This window comes from Sander lucioperca, chromosome 22, assembly GCF_008315115.2.
Source record: "Sander lucioperca isolate FBNREF2018 chromosome 22, SLUC_FBN_1.2, whole genome shotgun sequence".
Classification (NCBI taxonomy): Eukaryota; Metazoa; Chordata; class Actinopteri; order Perciformes; family Percidae; genus Sander; species Sander lucioperca.
Genome location: NC_050194.1, coordinates 23,583,288 through 23,599,505, shown reverse-complemented (window position 1 = coordinate 23,599,505; position 16,218 = coordinate 23,583,288). Strand labels below are relative to the sequence as shown.

Below are 16,218 nucleotides of genomic sequence, written 5' to 3'. Positions count from 1 at the left end.
ATTGATCCCAAGAGGGGAAATTCAGATGTTTTAGCAGCAAAGACACAAGTGATTAGTTAATAAATAAGAAGTATACAAGAAGCATTGAATTAAAATTGAAACTATACAAGAGCAATTAAAGTCATGAGGTAAAGTGAGAGTGATATGGTTAATAGCAGCGAGTCATGTGTATATGTAAACAGCATATATCAGCAGAAGAATACATTATGTGATTAAGTAATGATAGCGTCTGTAATAATATAGCCACATAAAAGAAATATAATATAGTAGATATGTTATACTATATGGAGTACTTTTGGTCTGAGGTTGTTTTTCTTTAGATCCGATGAAGAGAAATCTTAATGCTGCAGCATACAATGCTATTTTAACAGTTTGTCCCTTCCCTGTTTCAACATGACAACAAAGCCAGCTCCATAAAGAAATGGTTTTCCCAGTGTGGTGTGAAAGAAGCTGACTGGTCTGCACAGAGCCCTGACCTCAACCCCATCCAACACGTTTTGGATGGACCGGAACATTGACTGAGAGCCAGACCTTTACCCAACATCAGGGTTGGATCTCACTGATGCTCTTGTGGCTGAATGGGAGCAAATCCCTGCAGTAGGTTCAAACATCTGGTGGAAAGACTGACACCAGAAGAGTGGAGGCTGTTATAGCAGCAGATTAATAACCATGGTTTATGTGTCTGCATACCTTTGACCAGAGAGTGTGTTTAGCTGGGTACTTGAAGAGTAGAGCTGCAAAGATGAATCGATTCATTGAATAGTTGTCAACTTATAAATTGATCTGCAACTATTTTGGTAATCGATTAATCGGTTTGAGTATTTTTTTATGAAGAAAAATTATCAATTTCAGCTCATTAAATGTGAATATTGTTCTAGTTTATTCTCTCCTCTGTGACAGTAAACGGAATATATTTGAGTTGAGGACAAAAGGAGACATTTGAGGACGTCTTCTTGGGCTTTGGGAAACACCGACGGACATGTTTCACCATTTTATAGACCAAACAACTAATCGATTAATCAAAAAAAAGAATCAACAATGAAAATAATTGTTAGTTGCAGTCCTATTAAAGGTGCTCTAAGCGATGTTGGGTGACGTTACTTCTTGTTGACATTCAAAGTATTTTCAAACAAAATGACGCTAGCTCGCCCCTCCCTTCTCCTCATCCCGTCCCCTCTCCCTCCCTTCCGTGCACTAACCCCCCAACCCCCACCCCCAAATCCTTCTTGTTGGTTATTGGCTGGAAGACTGCTTGTTATGTTTTGTGGTGCAGGTTGGCCAGTTTGTTATTGTTGCCGTTTGTGGAGCCTGGACTGTCTACAGAGACCATGTTTTTTTTACAGTGTGTTCAGGGGACAGGCAACTAGCAGATAGTGAGGAGATGTTTGCTGTATGTGACAAAAATGTTGTAGCCTAAAAAACCTGTGACATCGCTTAGAGCACCTTTAAAGAGACAGGGTAAGTGCACAATTCAAAGACTGGACACATCTAAAGGCTGGTGGCTGCAGCCTTTAGCTCCCTGCCAACCCTCTAAAGCAGTGTTTCTCAAATGGGGGTACGTGTACCCGTAGGGGTACTTTGGAGGACTGTAGAGGGTATGTGAGATTCTTTTTTTTTATGTTAATTTAAAAAATATCATCCATCCATCCATCCATCTTCGTCCGCTTATCCGGTCTCGGGTTGCGGGGGTAGCAGCTCCAGCAGGGGACCCCAAACTTCCCTTTCCCGAGCCACATTAACCAGCTCCGACTGGGGGATCCCAAGGCGTTCCCAGGCCAGGTTAGAGATATAATCCCTCCACCTAGTCCTGGGTCTTCCCAGAGGCCTCCTCCCAGCTGGACGTGCCTGGAACACCTCCCTAGGGAGGCGCCCAGGGGGCATCCTTACCAGATGCCCGAACCACCTCAACTGGCTAAAAAAATATATCAGTCATGCATAATTCTATGAAAAATTATACTATAATAATAAATTAATTTAATCATAGATTTTAAACATTTGAAGTAGCATTTGAGTGTCTTTCAGTTACAAAGTTGTTGTTTAGTAAATCAGACAGTGGTGGTGCAGCGCTGTAATGTACCTCTTTATATAGCCTTTTTTTTCTACAAAAAAAAACGCTTTGGGGGGGTCCTTGGCTCAGAGAATATTTCCCAGGGGGTACATTATTAAAAAAAAGTTTGAGAACTAATGCTCTAAAGCCTTAACATCCAGCCATTTATCAACAACACATGTTACACGGTGTAAAGGGCTAAAGCCAGGATTTCCCACCTAACCAAGGCAGTTTTGATTGGCCACCGAAAAACTCTGTAAAACTGTTTAGACCTTTTTTTTTTTTAAACTTTACTACACTTTAACGTAGGTGGAATTTGTTTTTCGTGTAGCATGGAAAAAGTAGTGTCAGACATAATGAATATTAGCTATTTCAAGTGAGCAACAGTGCAATATTTTAAAGGACAAGCCTGGTGTAATTTTGTATTGTCTTTACTGTCAACAAATTCCTGTAGAAAGACCACCTACTTTCAGACTTCTCTACCCTACTGAAACAAAATGGTCACAAATTTAGAGTTTCCCTTTTATTAAAGGGTTAGTAATTTCCTTAACAGCCAGTCACTGTTGTTTTTTATCAAACATTACTCAAACAGGAGGAAATGGTGCATTTGTTGGATGTTGGGGACAAGCTCATTGATGTTTTTTAATATTTTTTGGACAACAATGGATCTCTACGGCACAGAGGAAGAAGACAAATCAGGCTTCGATACACACACGATACATGTTAGCAGATACATTCACTGTAGGAATTTGTTGACAGGAGAAAAATACAAGATATCATCATCCTTATCCTTAAAGCCACTTCTGAAGATTGCAGTTCAATTTCAAATACATCAACATGTAATTCTGTTGTCTGTAAATGTCAAATTCTCGGTTCCGTTGCATCTTTTTATAGAGTAGGCCTACAGGCAGATATTTATGGTGGTCATCATCTGGTCGACCTCCTGGAGGACAGCAGAGAGTGCAGCAGAATGCCTGTAGCTACGGAGACGTTGAGAGACTCTATCCCGGGGAACAGCTCTCTGCCAGCTGGGATGGTGAGAAGGGTTTGGCACAGAGAGAGCAGCTGCTGGGACAATCCTTCCCCCTCACCTCCCATCAACAACACCGTGGGTTTAGTCATTTGAAAGTCTGAACACTGGGTGACAGGAATCATGGTCTCCTCGGCTTCAGCCCCCACCGTGCCAACCACCTGCCAGCCCTGTGCCGCCTTCAACCTCAGCATGTCTTCAAGGTTTTCGTATCCATACACCCCAATCACCTCCATGATGCCTGAGCTGGCCTTGCTGACCACTGGAGACAAAGGACAGCTGTGGCGAAGGCTGCTGAGGACTCTGTCCACACCGAGGAAATAAGCCGAACGCAGGATTGCGCCGAGATTCATGGGATCCTGAATTCTCTCCAGGACGAGCCAGAGAGGGGCGTCTCCTCTGTTTGGTGCAGAGTCTCTGTCCTCTGTGAGATAGCCCAGAGGACTTGCTTGCAGACATACTCCTTGGTGTACTCGCCCCCAAGACATCTTGTCCAGATCTTTCTTACTGACCCGCTGGACTTGTACTCCTCGACCGTGAGCCTCCTCACAGACCTGTATCACAGACGCCCTGTGAGAGGCCTCCCCATCTTTTACAAACAGTTTACGGGCCTGCCTTCTACCCTGAGTGAGAGCCAAGAGACAGGGGGCGATGCCAAAAACAACCTCGTAGTTCTCAGCTTTGGAGTCCAGTGTTGACCTCTGTCCCACCATCCTCTCCTTCTCTTCAGGGAAATCGTCCAGACTCAGCCTCCTGAGTTCAGATGACACTCTGCTGTCATCTCCCTTCCTCTGATATGGCCGCCCCATCACTGGGATCTCATTTTTCCACGTTTTACTCTGGACTGACCTCTCGTCTTTCTGCCATCCATCAGATGCAACACGCTTGTGTTGGACACTGGAGGTATTTAACACCCTGCGTTGTCTCTTCACAGCAGGGTTGATGCTGCTGTCCTCTGGGCACAGGAGGGCAGCTGAGCCGTGGTGAGAGGCAAACTGAGAGCCCACTCCTGAGACTGATGCAGGCTTGTTTAATCTTCTAGTCCAGACAAGCAACAACTTGTGCTGATGTGCAATACTGAATACCCCCATACTGAAATAGTTGGAAATGTGTCCAGAGGCACTAAGACGAAGGGTAACGTTATAGCTTCCCCAAAGAAACGCGGTTCAACTCCCTGAGAAGTCGGTTAATCCATAAATGTTGTGTCCGTAGATTAACTGAGTATCTATCATCAAGAGTTCCCTTTGTTCAACCATCAAAGCCAACTATCGCCAACTGTCTTCCTCCGTAGCTGACACGATTGTGGCATTTTCACGAAATACGCACATGTGCAATTCAGCTACGTAAAGCACGTAAGATTATGACCGGATGTCGGGCGCTTTCACCTATAAAAATAAAAGCGTTTGCCATTTGTGGAAAAATGTTTTGAACAGATCTAGAAATACCCGACAAATACGAGAGTGCTGATAACAGACGCAGCCAGCTTTATAATAATTAATAAAAGTATTTAGAAACTGAAGAAAATGGAAGAAGAAGACAAAGAAATAAAAAATACAATATAATAAAATAATGTAAAGTAATATAATTAATTCTGGAATCAGTCTGTAAATAACCGTCATGTGTTAATTCCCAGAAAAAATGCTGAGAATGAACCTCAGTCTTACCTTACAAATTAAAAATATAATAACATAAATGTAACAACAAAAAACTCAAAAATGAGCATTTTGCTTTTGATATTTTATATTTTGCTGATTAAACAGACTCTTCCGTTTCCTACAGTGTAATTTTAAATGCAGGACTTTCACCTGCCATGCAGTATCTTTACATAGTTGTATTACTATTTGTAGGATCTGAGTATTTCTCCCACCACTGCCATGAGAAAATGTAATGGATTAATTTAAGGACTTTATTTTGAAATCCATTACTTCCTTTGGTGCGTGAAATTGACACCTGTGACGCCAGCACGTAGGACGTCTATTTCTTTGGGCACACGAATACGTCATTTCCCGGAAGTGAAACTACTGCAACACGGAAGTCCAGGAAAGAAAACAAATAATCGTTCAAATTTGTGTCGAGTTGTAGTCGGAGAAGACGCCTTAAACACCGATTAACCTTTAGGATTACCGACGAGCTTTGTACACGGTGAGAGAAGCACACTGTCCGGGTTGTCGTTCATAAAGCTGGGTGTAGTCTGCGGTGCTAGGGCTGACAGTTAGCAGTTAGTCGTCTTGGGAGCTGTTGAGACAGATTCGAGGCGAGCCGAGCTAAACTCGGCTGAACGGAGACGTCAGGCCTCTAGTCACATTACTGACTGCTGAGTAATATGTCCCAGGAAACAATGAAGTCATTGGCTGGATTAACATGGCTGAAACAGGGCTAGATACTCACTGATAACTGTATGTGTGAAAATAGCAACTAATTACCACACTGTAAAATACTTAGCTACAAGTAAAAGTCCTGCATCGAAACTTTTAAATAAAAGTAATTCTTAATAATAATTAACATGTTTTAACATTATTAAAAAGGAAAAGCAGCAAATCTTTTTGTGGAGCTGGAGCCATGAAATGTTTTTACATGAAAAATGACTAAAACAATTAACATCAATACAATGATCATGGGCTCAATCGTTTCCACATCTTAAAACCAGTAATACACACACACACACACACACAGTATCACACACACAGTGACACACACACACACACACACACACACACACACAGAAGTTTCAGCTCTACTTTAAAATGGGTCATGTGTTTGGTGTGCAAAGATCTTTTATTTATAAAGTACCTACTAAAGCTGTCATAAATACAGCGTAAAGTACAATATTTCTCTCTGAGATGTAGCAGAGTAGAAGTAGAAAGTGGCATGAAAAGAAAAGACTCAGGTAAAGATCAAGTACCACAAACGTATATTTTTTTTTTATTTTAACAATGCCAATTTAGTTTGCGTGTATTGATGTTTTTCTTTTGGTATTTTCAAACAGATGGACTTCCTGTTTGGGAAGAGGAAGACTCCGGAGGAGATGCTGAAGCAGAATCAGAGGGCGCTCAACCGAGCCATGAGAGAACTGGACCGAGAGCGAATGAAACTGGAGCAACAGGAGAAAAAGATCATCGCTGACATCAAGAAAATGGCCAAACAGGGACAAATGGTGAGACGAAGGAAGAAGAACTTGTGTTTTTACGAGGAGAGAATACATTTGTAATCCTAGCTGTAATGTGTGCTGTTTTAATCTTTGCAGGACGCCGTCAAGATCATGGCCAAGGATTTGGTTCGCACGCGGCGCTACGTCAAGAAGTTCATCATGATGAAGGCCAACATTCAGGCCGTCAGTCTAAAGATACAGACGCTCAAGTCCAACAACAGCATGGCGCAGGCTATGAAAGGCGTCACCAAAGCCATGGCCACCATGAACAGACAGGTCTGGCAAAGAAATCCCAGAAACACACCATTCAATGGGAATAAATGATAGACCTCCTGATGTTGACCATCTCATATTTATTCCATCTCCGCAGCTGAAACTGCCTCAGATTCAGAAGATCATGATGGAGTTTGAACGACAAAGTGAAATCATGGACATGAAAGAGGAGATGATGAATGACGCTATCGACGATGCCATGGGTGATGAGGATGATGAGGAAGAGAGGTATGGAGCCGAGATCAGTGACAAAACTTATTTTTTTTGTTTAGGTGCAAACATTTTATTCCACATTTATGTAAGACATACATTATATTGACAATTCTTGTTTAAATCTCCGGCAAGAGGGCCTGCACGATTCGGGGGAAAATATGAATCACGATTTTTTAACTTAGAATTGATATCCCGATTCTCCGCCACAATTTTTTTCTCACGAAGTGTAATGTTTATTGCACACATGAACATGACAAAACAAAACAAATTGGCAGTACCAAACATAGAAATGTTTTTGGCACCTATAGCACATTGCGCATCACCACGAGCCTGTAAACACAGAGGCTTCAATGAAGAGAAGGGAGAGCATTGCAGTGCTTGGGAGCTCTTTAAAACCTATTTTATACGGTCCATGTTTAAAACTCACAGAAGAAAGTAGTAGCGTTTGTGATGCAGTCAGCTCGTAAAATTAAATGAGAATCAAAGTCATAAAAAAGTTATTTATAAATTAAATCGTGAACACGGTGAATCGAGATCGCGATTTTATAACGATTAATCATGCAGGCCTACTGGCAAGTCCCACCGATTATGGAAGTGCAATATTAAAACAGTGGATTGTGGCCGGGTTGGTTCAGTGGGTAGAGCAGGCGCACATTTACATAGAGGTTTATGCCTCGACGTAGAGGTCCAGGTTTCGAGTCCGAGCCGTGACGATTTCCTGCATGTCTTCCCCCTCTCTCTCCCCTTTCTCACCTAGCTGCCCTGTCCATTAAAGGCGGAAAAGCCCAAAAAATAATCTTTAAAAAAAAACAGTGGACTCATGCCTCCATTCTGACTTCTTAATTCACTTTCCACAATCTGATCTAACCAACCCAATACATGTTTGGCATTCACTTTGATACATTTGTGATTGTGTCTCTGCCTCATGCACAGTGACACCATCGTGTCCCAAGTGTTGGACGAGCTGGGTCTCAATCTGTCCGACGAACTGTCAAGTAAGAAACACTTTAAGCATAATAATTAGTCAATTCTACACATGCTCCTTTTCGTCTTTTGCCTGGTATTTTTCACGTGTTGTGTCTTTGTAAGCATGTTGTGTTCATCCTTTCAGATCTTCCAAGCACCGGAGGAAGCCTGTCGGTGGCCGGAGGAAAGAAGCAGGAGCCCCAAGCCGCCCTGGCTGACGCAGACGCGGATCTGGAGGAGCGGCTGAATAACCTCCGGAGAGATTGAACACACAGCGACGTGTCAGACGCTGTGGCTGGGTTGTTAATACAGATAAAAACATACTCAAATGTCTGTGTTTAGATTCTTTTAAAGGTATAACTGGCAGAACACTCGCTGTTTCAGCTGTGTGGCTTTCCGTTTGAGGTGTTTTAATTTTATGGGTGTGTTATGTATTTTATCAGAAACCTACAAGGGTCATTATCCTTCACAGGTCTCACCTCATTTAAGACATTGCCAAATGACAGAAATTCTCTGAAAGTGAAAACGTATCTCGCAGTCTGTGTAAATACCAACTCCTCAAGGCATGAAGTTTTCACGATTTAAATTAACACTAAAAACGAAATGTTTAAAAGAACCCAAAGGAAAGATGGTAACAGGACAGAAGTGGATATTTTATATGTCAGCACTTTTTGTACGTCTGGCTGGTTTGGCATTCTTTGTATTATCATCATATAAAATATAGAGTTTTAGCACTGATTCAGCACATTTCTGATGACTTTTGATTATGTTTATTTGAGAGAGTTGACAGTCGGGGTTCAGCTGAAGGTGATGTACAAAAAGTGTGTAATCGCAACATCTTTTCGGTTTAAATTCACCAAGGGGAGGGTTTATTTTACAAGAATGAAGAAAGGAAGGAAGGAAGAAAAGTTTGTCCAGCTGACTCCTCACTACTGGAAAGGCACTCCTGCGTACTGCCCGGTAACCGTGTCCCAGTGGCGTTTTTGAGATCGGCTGGATTTTCACCAAAACGTTAAGGAGTCGGTGGTGTTCATTTTTGAGAAACTTTCCTGTTTTTTTTTTTGCTTTTCTTTATTCAATAAACTTTTATTTCCAGATTTATCCAACTGGTTGTCTGATTCGAGAAATCTTTACACGTAAAGTTCAGTTTATTCATCGTGGAAAGAACCACTTAACCTTGATGATGTCATAGTGATGTCATAAGGGTTGTCTCGGTTTTGTTGTGGAAATATGTGCGTTTACCAGGCAGGGAGTGTCTAATGCAGGGGTGGCCAACCTGTGGCTCTTGAGCCGTATGCGGCTCTTTGCCTGCTCCTGTGAGGCTCTTACTGTGTGGCTGGGGGCTGTGTCATTGGTTGATTGTTTTTAACTTTTCGGAAACATACAGTATTTCAGATAAGTAAAAAAAAAACACATTTGAATGTATCTGCCAATACTGCCAATACATTTGCCAATTATTTTAAAATGGAAAATAATGCAGCAGAGTTTTGAGGACAGATTCTGCAACCTGAGGAAAAACAGCGGCCACAGATCACCTTCCTCGTTAACCCTTTCACTGCTGAATCTGACTGTTTGAAAGCCCCTTTAGTGAGAAATGAGTGAGAGAGTTTAAGCAAGACCTGAAAAGGATTGTGGATAACAAAGACGGTCAGGTTTCCCACTGAGTCAATCTAAGTGAGAAAAAAAACTATGAAAACTGCTATGTATTTATGACATGACATGACATGACATTAGATCTGGAAGACACTGTTGCTGTTGTAGTGTGGACGTGCCTGTGTTGTATGGCTTTTTGCTATGGTGCGTTTTTTTTGTGGCTCTTCATACCTAACTGGTTGGCCACCCCTGGTCTAATGAAAGATGCTATCTAGTTGCATTATGGGAAGTGTAGTATCCAGTGTTTTTCCATGACAGTTTGTAAACCAGAAGGCACTGACATTTAATGTTCATCTGTTAAATGCTCAGTACATATCTGGGTCGCAATTCTTGAATAATTAAATTTAAAAGGGTCTTCATCAAAAAGAAACATGGGCCAATATATTTATATCTTCCTACACCTTTTCAGATTAAATTCAAGCACTTTTCAAGCATTTCAAGGTGCATTTTTAAGCTTTTCCAGCACCTTACAGCTGTGGTAAATAACTATATTGATATAGTACAGTACATACAGTATACTAATTATTGTACTTTAAATAAGATGTTATTCTTAGTTTCAAATATCGATGTTGGCCTCAAAAATTAACTTCCCATTCTATCAAACCAAAAAACGTACACAACCAAAATCGAATTATCGTAGACATGTTAATTTTATTCCAAAAAAATGTAACTTTCAAAACTGTCAATTTGTCAACATACAATCATAGAACAATATTGAATGTACTCAACACGTCCAACATTAAATAATAAAAAAATAACAGCCATGTTTTATGTACATTTGTTTCTGAAAGCTATGTACAGAAAAAGAGAAAAAATCAACTTGTGCCTACACATACGCCTGGCAGAAGTGCTGAAGCTGCAGAAAGCTATTGCATCGTATGTAAAAAAAAGGAAGAAGACACGGGCAGAAATCAAACACTGCGATTCTAACTGCGATTAACTCAGAGAAGGAGAGATTAATTGGCAGCATCTTAAAGAGCGTACTGGTGAACATCGCTAGAACTAACAGCTAGAAAGCTTATTTATTGTCTAAAGTGGTTCCCTTGAATGCCAGGTAACTGCATCCTTAAGAGACCAAATGCATACACACCACTTGCCTAATATTAAGCATATTGTAAAGATTGGAAACACGAAAGATCAAAACTGTACTTTGTTATTATCAGATTGCGTTATGATGAACGCAGCAGCTCTCACTGAACCGAGCAGCCAAAAGTCATGCTTTCAAGAACAATATTTTGTAGTTGTCGTAGCCCAAAGAGCAGAGATTATTTTCTATTCTGGGGTGAAGCCATGCTACCATGTTTTTTTTAAAAACAGCTAAATAGAGTTCATGCAACTCACACACAAAAAAACAAACTAATAGGAACAAAACAGGGAACAGAACACTGGGTTTCACTCCCAAGTTCACTAGCTGTCTAATGCTCCGTGCTGTTGTTTTTATGAAGCAAACCAGGAACACAGAACAATCATTTGGTTGCTTATTGTTAATTTCTTCTTACATTAGATTGGCAAGAACTGTAAGTTTGTTAAATATGTAATCATGCTGAGTGTGGATCAAACCTCCCGACATCACACTAAACATTGATAAAATGTTATTTGAAGTTGTATGCGAACAACAATATAGGCGATACACAGCACGATAGATTTTGACTTCGATTTTTTTCACATAGGCAGGGAGAATGACCGAGGACGACCCAGAACAAAAAGTTGTAGCCGTATTGCTCATGACGTACAGCACAAGCTCTACTTTTTCAATCAAAATGGCAACCAATGTTTGTTTTTTTTCACCCCCCCCCCCCCACATGAAAGCGCTCAAGATTAGATTCCACTTCAGCTGACTGTGCATAAAGAGTGAGAGAAACTCCACTTTTGTGATAAAATCAACTTTGGATGCTACAAAATGCATTTTAAACATGTTACAGAACATGCACATAACTGATCATACGTTTCAGACAACAGCTGCTAACACAGGGATTGTAATCTTGGGGCATCCGGCATTTTAATCTCCTTTTCAGAAGTGTAAATGAGACCAAAAATATCACTGACACCCAGTGGCGCAGCTATCATCCCACCCTGGTCAGTGGAGACCCGTTGAGAATTCAGACTGAAAGCAACAGCAGTTACACAGAGGGACTGGCGACTTGTCTTTTCCCCCCCAGGCAAGACAAATATAGCATTTTCTAATCTGGGCATGGAGTGGCATCTCTCCGCAGGTTGACACACACACACACACACACACACACACACACACACACACACACAACAGGGTTTCACTTCCGACAGGTCCGGTGGGGAGTCTGTTTTTTGGACACCTCGATGCGACATCGGCTTCGCTCATCCAGCCAAGGCAGCTCGAAGTTCCTGGAGGAAGAATAATCATTTTAGTATAGAGATTATATATATATATATGAGGGAATATCTTTTGTAAGAATAATGTTTGAACCCCCAGTACAGTTCAACAGACTTTGGGAATATACGCCAAGAAACACTGAAGCTGTTCTGGAGACACTTTTATTTTGGTTTTTGAATTTTATTTGTCACCAGTCTGTATATGCAAACCTTTTAATCCTGTAAACTGTAAAAACACTTTGTTAACTCCGATTAAAAAAAATTAATAATATATATTTTTTTTAAAGCTGCACTTTCATATGGCTCTTTGTAGTTTTGCTTATTTAAAGCTAATGTACTTGCACTTACTACTTGTTGCAAGGAGTTTGCACCTTCAGGGTGGAAAGCACTTAACTGGAAGTCACTTTGGATAAGTGTCAGCTAAATGACATGTTATGTAATGTAACTCATAGTCAAGGCTCAATAAAACGTTCAAATTACCAAATATGTCTTAAATTCATGTTTTCACCAAATAATCTCAGCTGCTTTCACCCATTGGCTTCCTCCTCTTCCCTCATTACTCTTTTGATTTTTCATTTTTTTTTTCACTTTGTAACCATTTTTGAAAATGTGCTTTTGGACTTCCTGCAGTGCAGAATCACCAGATTAATGAGATGACGAGGCAATAACTGTATGGATCATACCAGCCTCAGCCTGAGCTAATCACACAGTAAAATGTCATCAAGCAGAATTAAAGACAAACACAAACTTACTGTTGTGAGAGTTTGGGCAACGGCCGGCCAAATGCAACAACAGGCAAGAAGGGAGTGATCACGATAGTTTCAACTGGCAGAAATAAATACAGAAATCAAGTTATAAAATATCTTGAAGCCATTCAAAAACACCCCACTAAAGTTACTACATTGCACTGTAATTGTATATTAAGTTATGCAGATGTACCATCTTCAGTGTCGGGATAGAAGGACGAGAGCTCTGGCTCGGTCTCCGGGACGACCTTCTTCCTGTTCATGCGCTGCTGCAAACGCTGAAACATGCGCTGCTCTCTGATTCGCTGGATGTCCCACCTGAAAACACAGACGATTAATAAAAGTAGCAGCAAGAGTAAAGAACGAGTAAGGAATCTCCCCTTATTGCTCGAAGAAACGCCAAATCATTTGTAGCTTACAGACTTCATTAGTCCTTCTCCGAGCACTAAGTCTCAACCCTCCTGTATATTTCGGTGAAATGCAAAAAAAATCCAATTTTTTTATCCACCATGGACCTTGTATGTACAGTATAGTAAACATTTAGGGCAAGATTAAAACAGTTTACCATTTATAATTCGCTGTGTTGAAACCAGAGCCTGGCTGTACACTGGAGACCTAGCACTGATAGATCTGTATTGGCTACTGGTTTTAAAAATGTCTGACTGGAGTTTAATCTGTTGACAAACACAACCCTGACTATGAATATTGTTTGTTCTTAAGTCTCTCTTGAAAAGCCTTCCTGTCACTTGCATTGCATAGACAGAAATAAAGTTAGCAGTACATACTTGAGAATGAATTAGTCTTTTGTGCCATTTTAACTATAAAATATGTATTTAATGTTTAAATTACAGGCTTGCCCCCACCAAAACTAGAACCTAATGTTTATTACAGTGCAGTATACTTCGTCATTGTTCAGATTTTAAAGTTTTACGGGCTTCATTGTTGTTTTTATTTGAGTTTTTGAGTTTCTTTTCTCACCTTTAATATTTTTCTTGTATTTGTGCTGTTTAAGGTGTTATTAACATTACGATTTATTTTCCAATTTAATTACTTTTATAGTATAGTCAGTACATATCTCGGTCACAACTCTTTAATAACCAAATTAAGGGATCCTTAACAAAAAAACACAACAAACAAATATTGACCAATGCGTTATTATCGGATTGTTTTATCCCCAGCATTGAGTATCAAAACTCAAGAACAAAACAGATTTATTTAAATCTCAAATCAAATAACTTCAGCCAGTGTTTGGTACCTTTTCCTCCTCTTCTCATCCAACTCCAGCTTCGCGTGGCGTTTTAAGAACACATTGTCATCCAGCGGCTTGATAGGAAGACAAAGTCACACATGTAACTCAAGAGTTCAATGCTTTTGGATTCAATGTGAGATGACCTGTCAAACCCCAGAGGCAGAATTATTAGCATTTAAGATGTGTCTCACCTCAGAGGGACTAAAGGAGTAGTCCTCTTCCAAAGGCTCTATGTGATTTTCCCTCCAAGATGGAACTAAGAGGAAGAAAGAAGGCGGGAAAGGTAAGCTATTCAGAGATCAACGTGTGTTCAGGACATTTGATGGATATAGTGATTAAAGATGAGATATAGGTTACGCTTACAAACAATCAGCATATCATGTACTACATGAGGAGTCCACTCACTGGCCACCTCTTCTTCCTTTTTAGAGGAAGTCTCACGCAGTGGAGACAGAGGAGGTTGGTTCCAGCAACAGAGGTACATCTCTGTAGTAGACATGAAGGGCAGGTCTTCGATCTGACAGTTCAGATCGGGCTCCTCTTTGCACGGGAGCATAAGGTCCCTTTCTGAGCCCGACCTCATGGGAACGGTCTTCTCTGGGGTTTCTTTACTGCGCAGCTCTCTCTGATTGGGAGAGCCCGGCTGAATCTCGGACTTCTGGGGGCTGAGCTTGGCACTTTTGCCCCGGGATTTCTGGACTTTTGTATCTCCAAAGCAAGATTTCCTGTGTGTGCAAAGAAAAGAATTTGAATAACTACAATATGACAATATTTATTATTATTATTATTATTATTAATAATAATATTTATTTTGCACAGCCAACATCTGAACAACTGAGTAAGTTAGATTACAACAGTTTTAGTGAACTGTGTCATAGGGCTGTGCAATTAATCGAATTTTGATCGCAATTTCGATCTCGGCTCCTAACGATCACAAAAACAATGTAATCGAGAAAAACATCTATTTTGCACATTACCTTTTGCAAGTAAACTCTTATTTTGTCTTGTGTTCTGAATGTCAATCGCACTTTCGCCCCTTCCGAAGACTAACCTCACTCAGCCAACATTTGAATATATTTTTTATATTATTTATTTTAAGGGGAATTCTAAAAGTATGAAGGGAAATTTCACAGTTTAAGGTGTTTTCACTGTTGATTTGTGAAACTGTTTCACAGTTTTTTAAGTTCAATAATTGCAACATCTTTCCAAAAGTCAACGAGTAATCCTGTTAAATAATTGTGTTTCAATATTGACCAAAATCGAGCAGCCATAAAGTGTCAGACCGTAATATCTCCTATTCTGCATGAATTTCATTCCTGTGTGTTTGATTTAAAAGAATAAGGCACATAAGAAAAGCCCAGTGCTTTCTGCTCTTTACTTTACCTCTTTTGACCTTTGCCACCCCGACTAAAGGGGAGCGGAGTGGCTGTGTTGGGCTGTGGATTCTCCTCTACTTCCAGATCCCACATGTCCTCCTTGTCAGGGGTCCATGGCTCCAGGGGCTGGAAAAGGCGCTTGTCACGCGGCGGGTCCTTCTTTGTGAGCTGCAAGCGACGCTCCATGCGCTCAATCCTTGCAAGCAGCTGCAAAAAGAAGACAGACAAACGTTACTTTAAATGCTTTTTAAATTCAACGCATTATATAAACACACCAATGTTTGCTAAAAACACTTTTACTTACTGTCTCCTTGTCTGATTTGAGCTCATCTATCTCCTTGTCCTTGGACTGCAGCTGTTGTTGCTGTTGTTCAATAAGGTCCAACTGGAGGAGGAGAATCTGCCGGAGGCAGTTGGCCTGTGTGTGGGGATTGGCAGGGGTCTTCCTGATGTTCCTCCACTTGCCCTCAGAGGAGAGTTCAATGGATGCGGTGCCAAGGACTCCTGGGACAACCCCCTTTGCACTGTCATCCGCAACTCCATCCTTGGGGTTATTGTTTAGAGCCATCTGAGGGTTATCCATATTGTCAGCAGAGAGGGGTTTACCTTTCACTGGGGTTCCCTCACCCCCCATTTGTCTGACAGGGGACAATATCCCCACAGTTTTATTGTCTTCTGCAACTGTGGCCGCGAGGGAAACTTTGCTTGTCATGTAATTCTGGCCTAAGTCCTTTGATTTGCTCGGGATCTCGCCCCCGTGTGCGTTTTGAACATCTATAACAAAGTCGCAGGACTCCCTCTTGAGGCTCACGGGTCCCACCGTGGCGGCCCCAAAATGCGTTTTGTCAAAGTCGTTGGTGTCAGCGTCCTGCTTGAATCCTGTATTTGGAAACAGTGTGGACCTCAGAGTCATGGCGAACACAACGACTGTTCATCCTGCAGCGCCTCGGCGGTGCATTTCAACCACAGCTTCCTCCCATTAGAGCTGCTGTCCTACAAAACGAATACAAGGACGAATAAAAACATTTGTCTTGTTATTGTTGTCTGTTTAACTGGACGACATGTTGTCTATGAACTGGTAGTGACAGAATATGCACTAACTACTCAAAAAAAACTATGTGCGACTGATTCCGGGCATCTTTTTCCTCAAAATCTTCCACCGGGTTTG

General features: G+C 41.0%; 3 protein-coding genes across 4 annotated transcripts in view; 1 reads left to right on the top strand and 2 right to left on the bottom strand.

Annotated features, from left to right (window-relative positions):
* Nucleotides 1–2,477: 2,477 nt before the first annotated feature.
* On the bottom strand, nt 2,478–4,446 carry mrm1 (mitochondrial rRNA methyltransferase 1 homolog (S. cerevisiae)). Its single transcript, XM_031315406.2, has one exon. The coding sequence runs from the start codon at nt 4,166–4,168 to the stop codon at nt 2,975–2,977; it is 1,194 nt and encodes a 397-aa protein (XP_031171266.1). The 5' UTR covers nt 4,169–4,446; the 3' UTR covers nt 2,478–2,974.
* Nucleotides 4,447–5,033: 587 nt separating this feature from the next.
* chmp2a (charged multivesicular body protein 2A) lies at nt 5,034–8,778 on the top strand. The gene is made up of 6 exons (XM_031315420.2): nt 5,034–5,219; nt 6,064–6,231; nt 6,322–6,501; nt 6,596–6,726; nt 7,645–7,706; nt 7,823–8,778. The coding sequence occupies exons 2-6, from the start codon at nt 6,064–6,066 to the stop codon at nt 7,942–7,944; spliced, it is 663 nt and encodes a 220-aa protein (XP_031171280.1). The 5' UTR covers nt 5,034–5,219; the 3' UTR covers nt 7,945–8,778.
* A 1,183-nt stretch (nt 8,779–9,961) lies between these two features.
* Nucleotides 9,962–16,218, bottom strand: part of msl1b (MSL complex subunit 1b) — a 6,723-nt gene continuing 466 nt past the window's right edge. The window contains exons 2-9 of one of the 2 annotated variants that reach the window (XM_031315399.2): nt 15,355–16,043; nt 15,058–15,257; nt 14,038–14,399; nt 13,866–13,930; nt 13,681–13,748; nt 12,619–12,743; nt 12,432–12,504; nt 9,962–11,691 (exon numbers count right to left, since the gene is read on the bottom strand). In XM_031315399.2, the coding sequence (XP_031171259.1) occupies nt 11,601–11,691; nt 12,432–12,504; nt 12,619–12,743; nt 13,681–13,748; nt 13,866–13,930; nt 14,038–14,399; nt 15,058–15,257; nt 15,355–15,963 (1,593 nt within the window). In that variant the 5' untranslated portion in view covers nt 15,964–16,043 and the 3' untranslated portion in view covers nt 9,962–11,600. The remainder of the gene's footprint in view (nt 11,692–12,431; nt 12,505–12,618; nt 12,744–13,680; nt 13,749–13,865; nt 13,931–14,037; nt 14,400–15,057; nt 15,258–15,354; nt 16,044–16,218) is intronic. The other variant, XM_031315401.2, reaches the window with a different exon arrangement.

Excerpts from the sequence above, each read along its gene's own strand:
- mrm1 (XM_031315406.2), bottom strand. The coding sequence starts at position 4,168 with ATGGGGGTATTCAGTATTGCACATCAGCACAAGTTGTTGCTTGTCTGG.
- chmp2a (XM_031315420.2), top strand. The coding sequence starts at position 6,064 with ATGGACTTCCTGTTTGGGAAGAGGAAGACTCCGGAGGAGATGCTGAAG. Across the intron at positions 6,727-7,644 it reads GAGGATGATGAGGAAGAGAG|TGACACCATCGTGTCCCAAG; the intron begins GTATGGAGCCGA and ends CCTCATGCACAG. Across the intron at positions 7,707-7,822 it reads TCTGTCCGACGAACTGTCAA|ATCTTCCAAGCACCGGAGGA; the intron begins GTAAGAAACACT and ends TCATCCTTTCAG.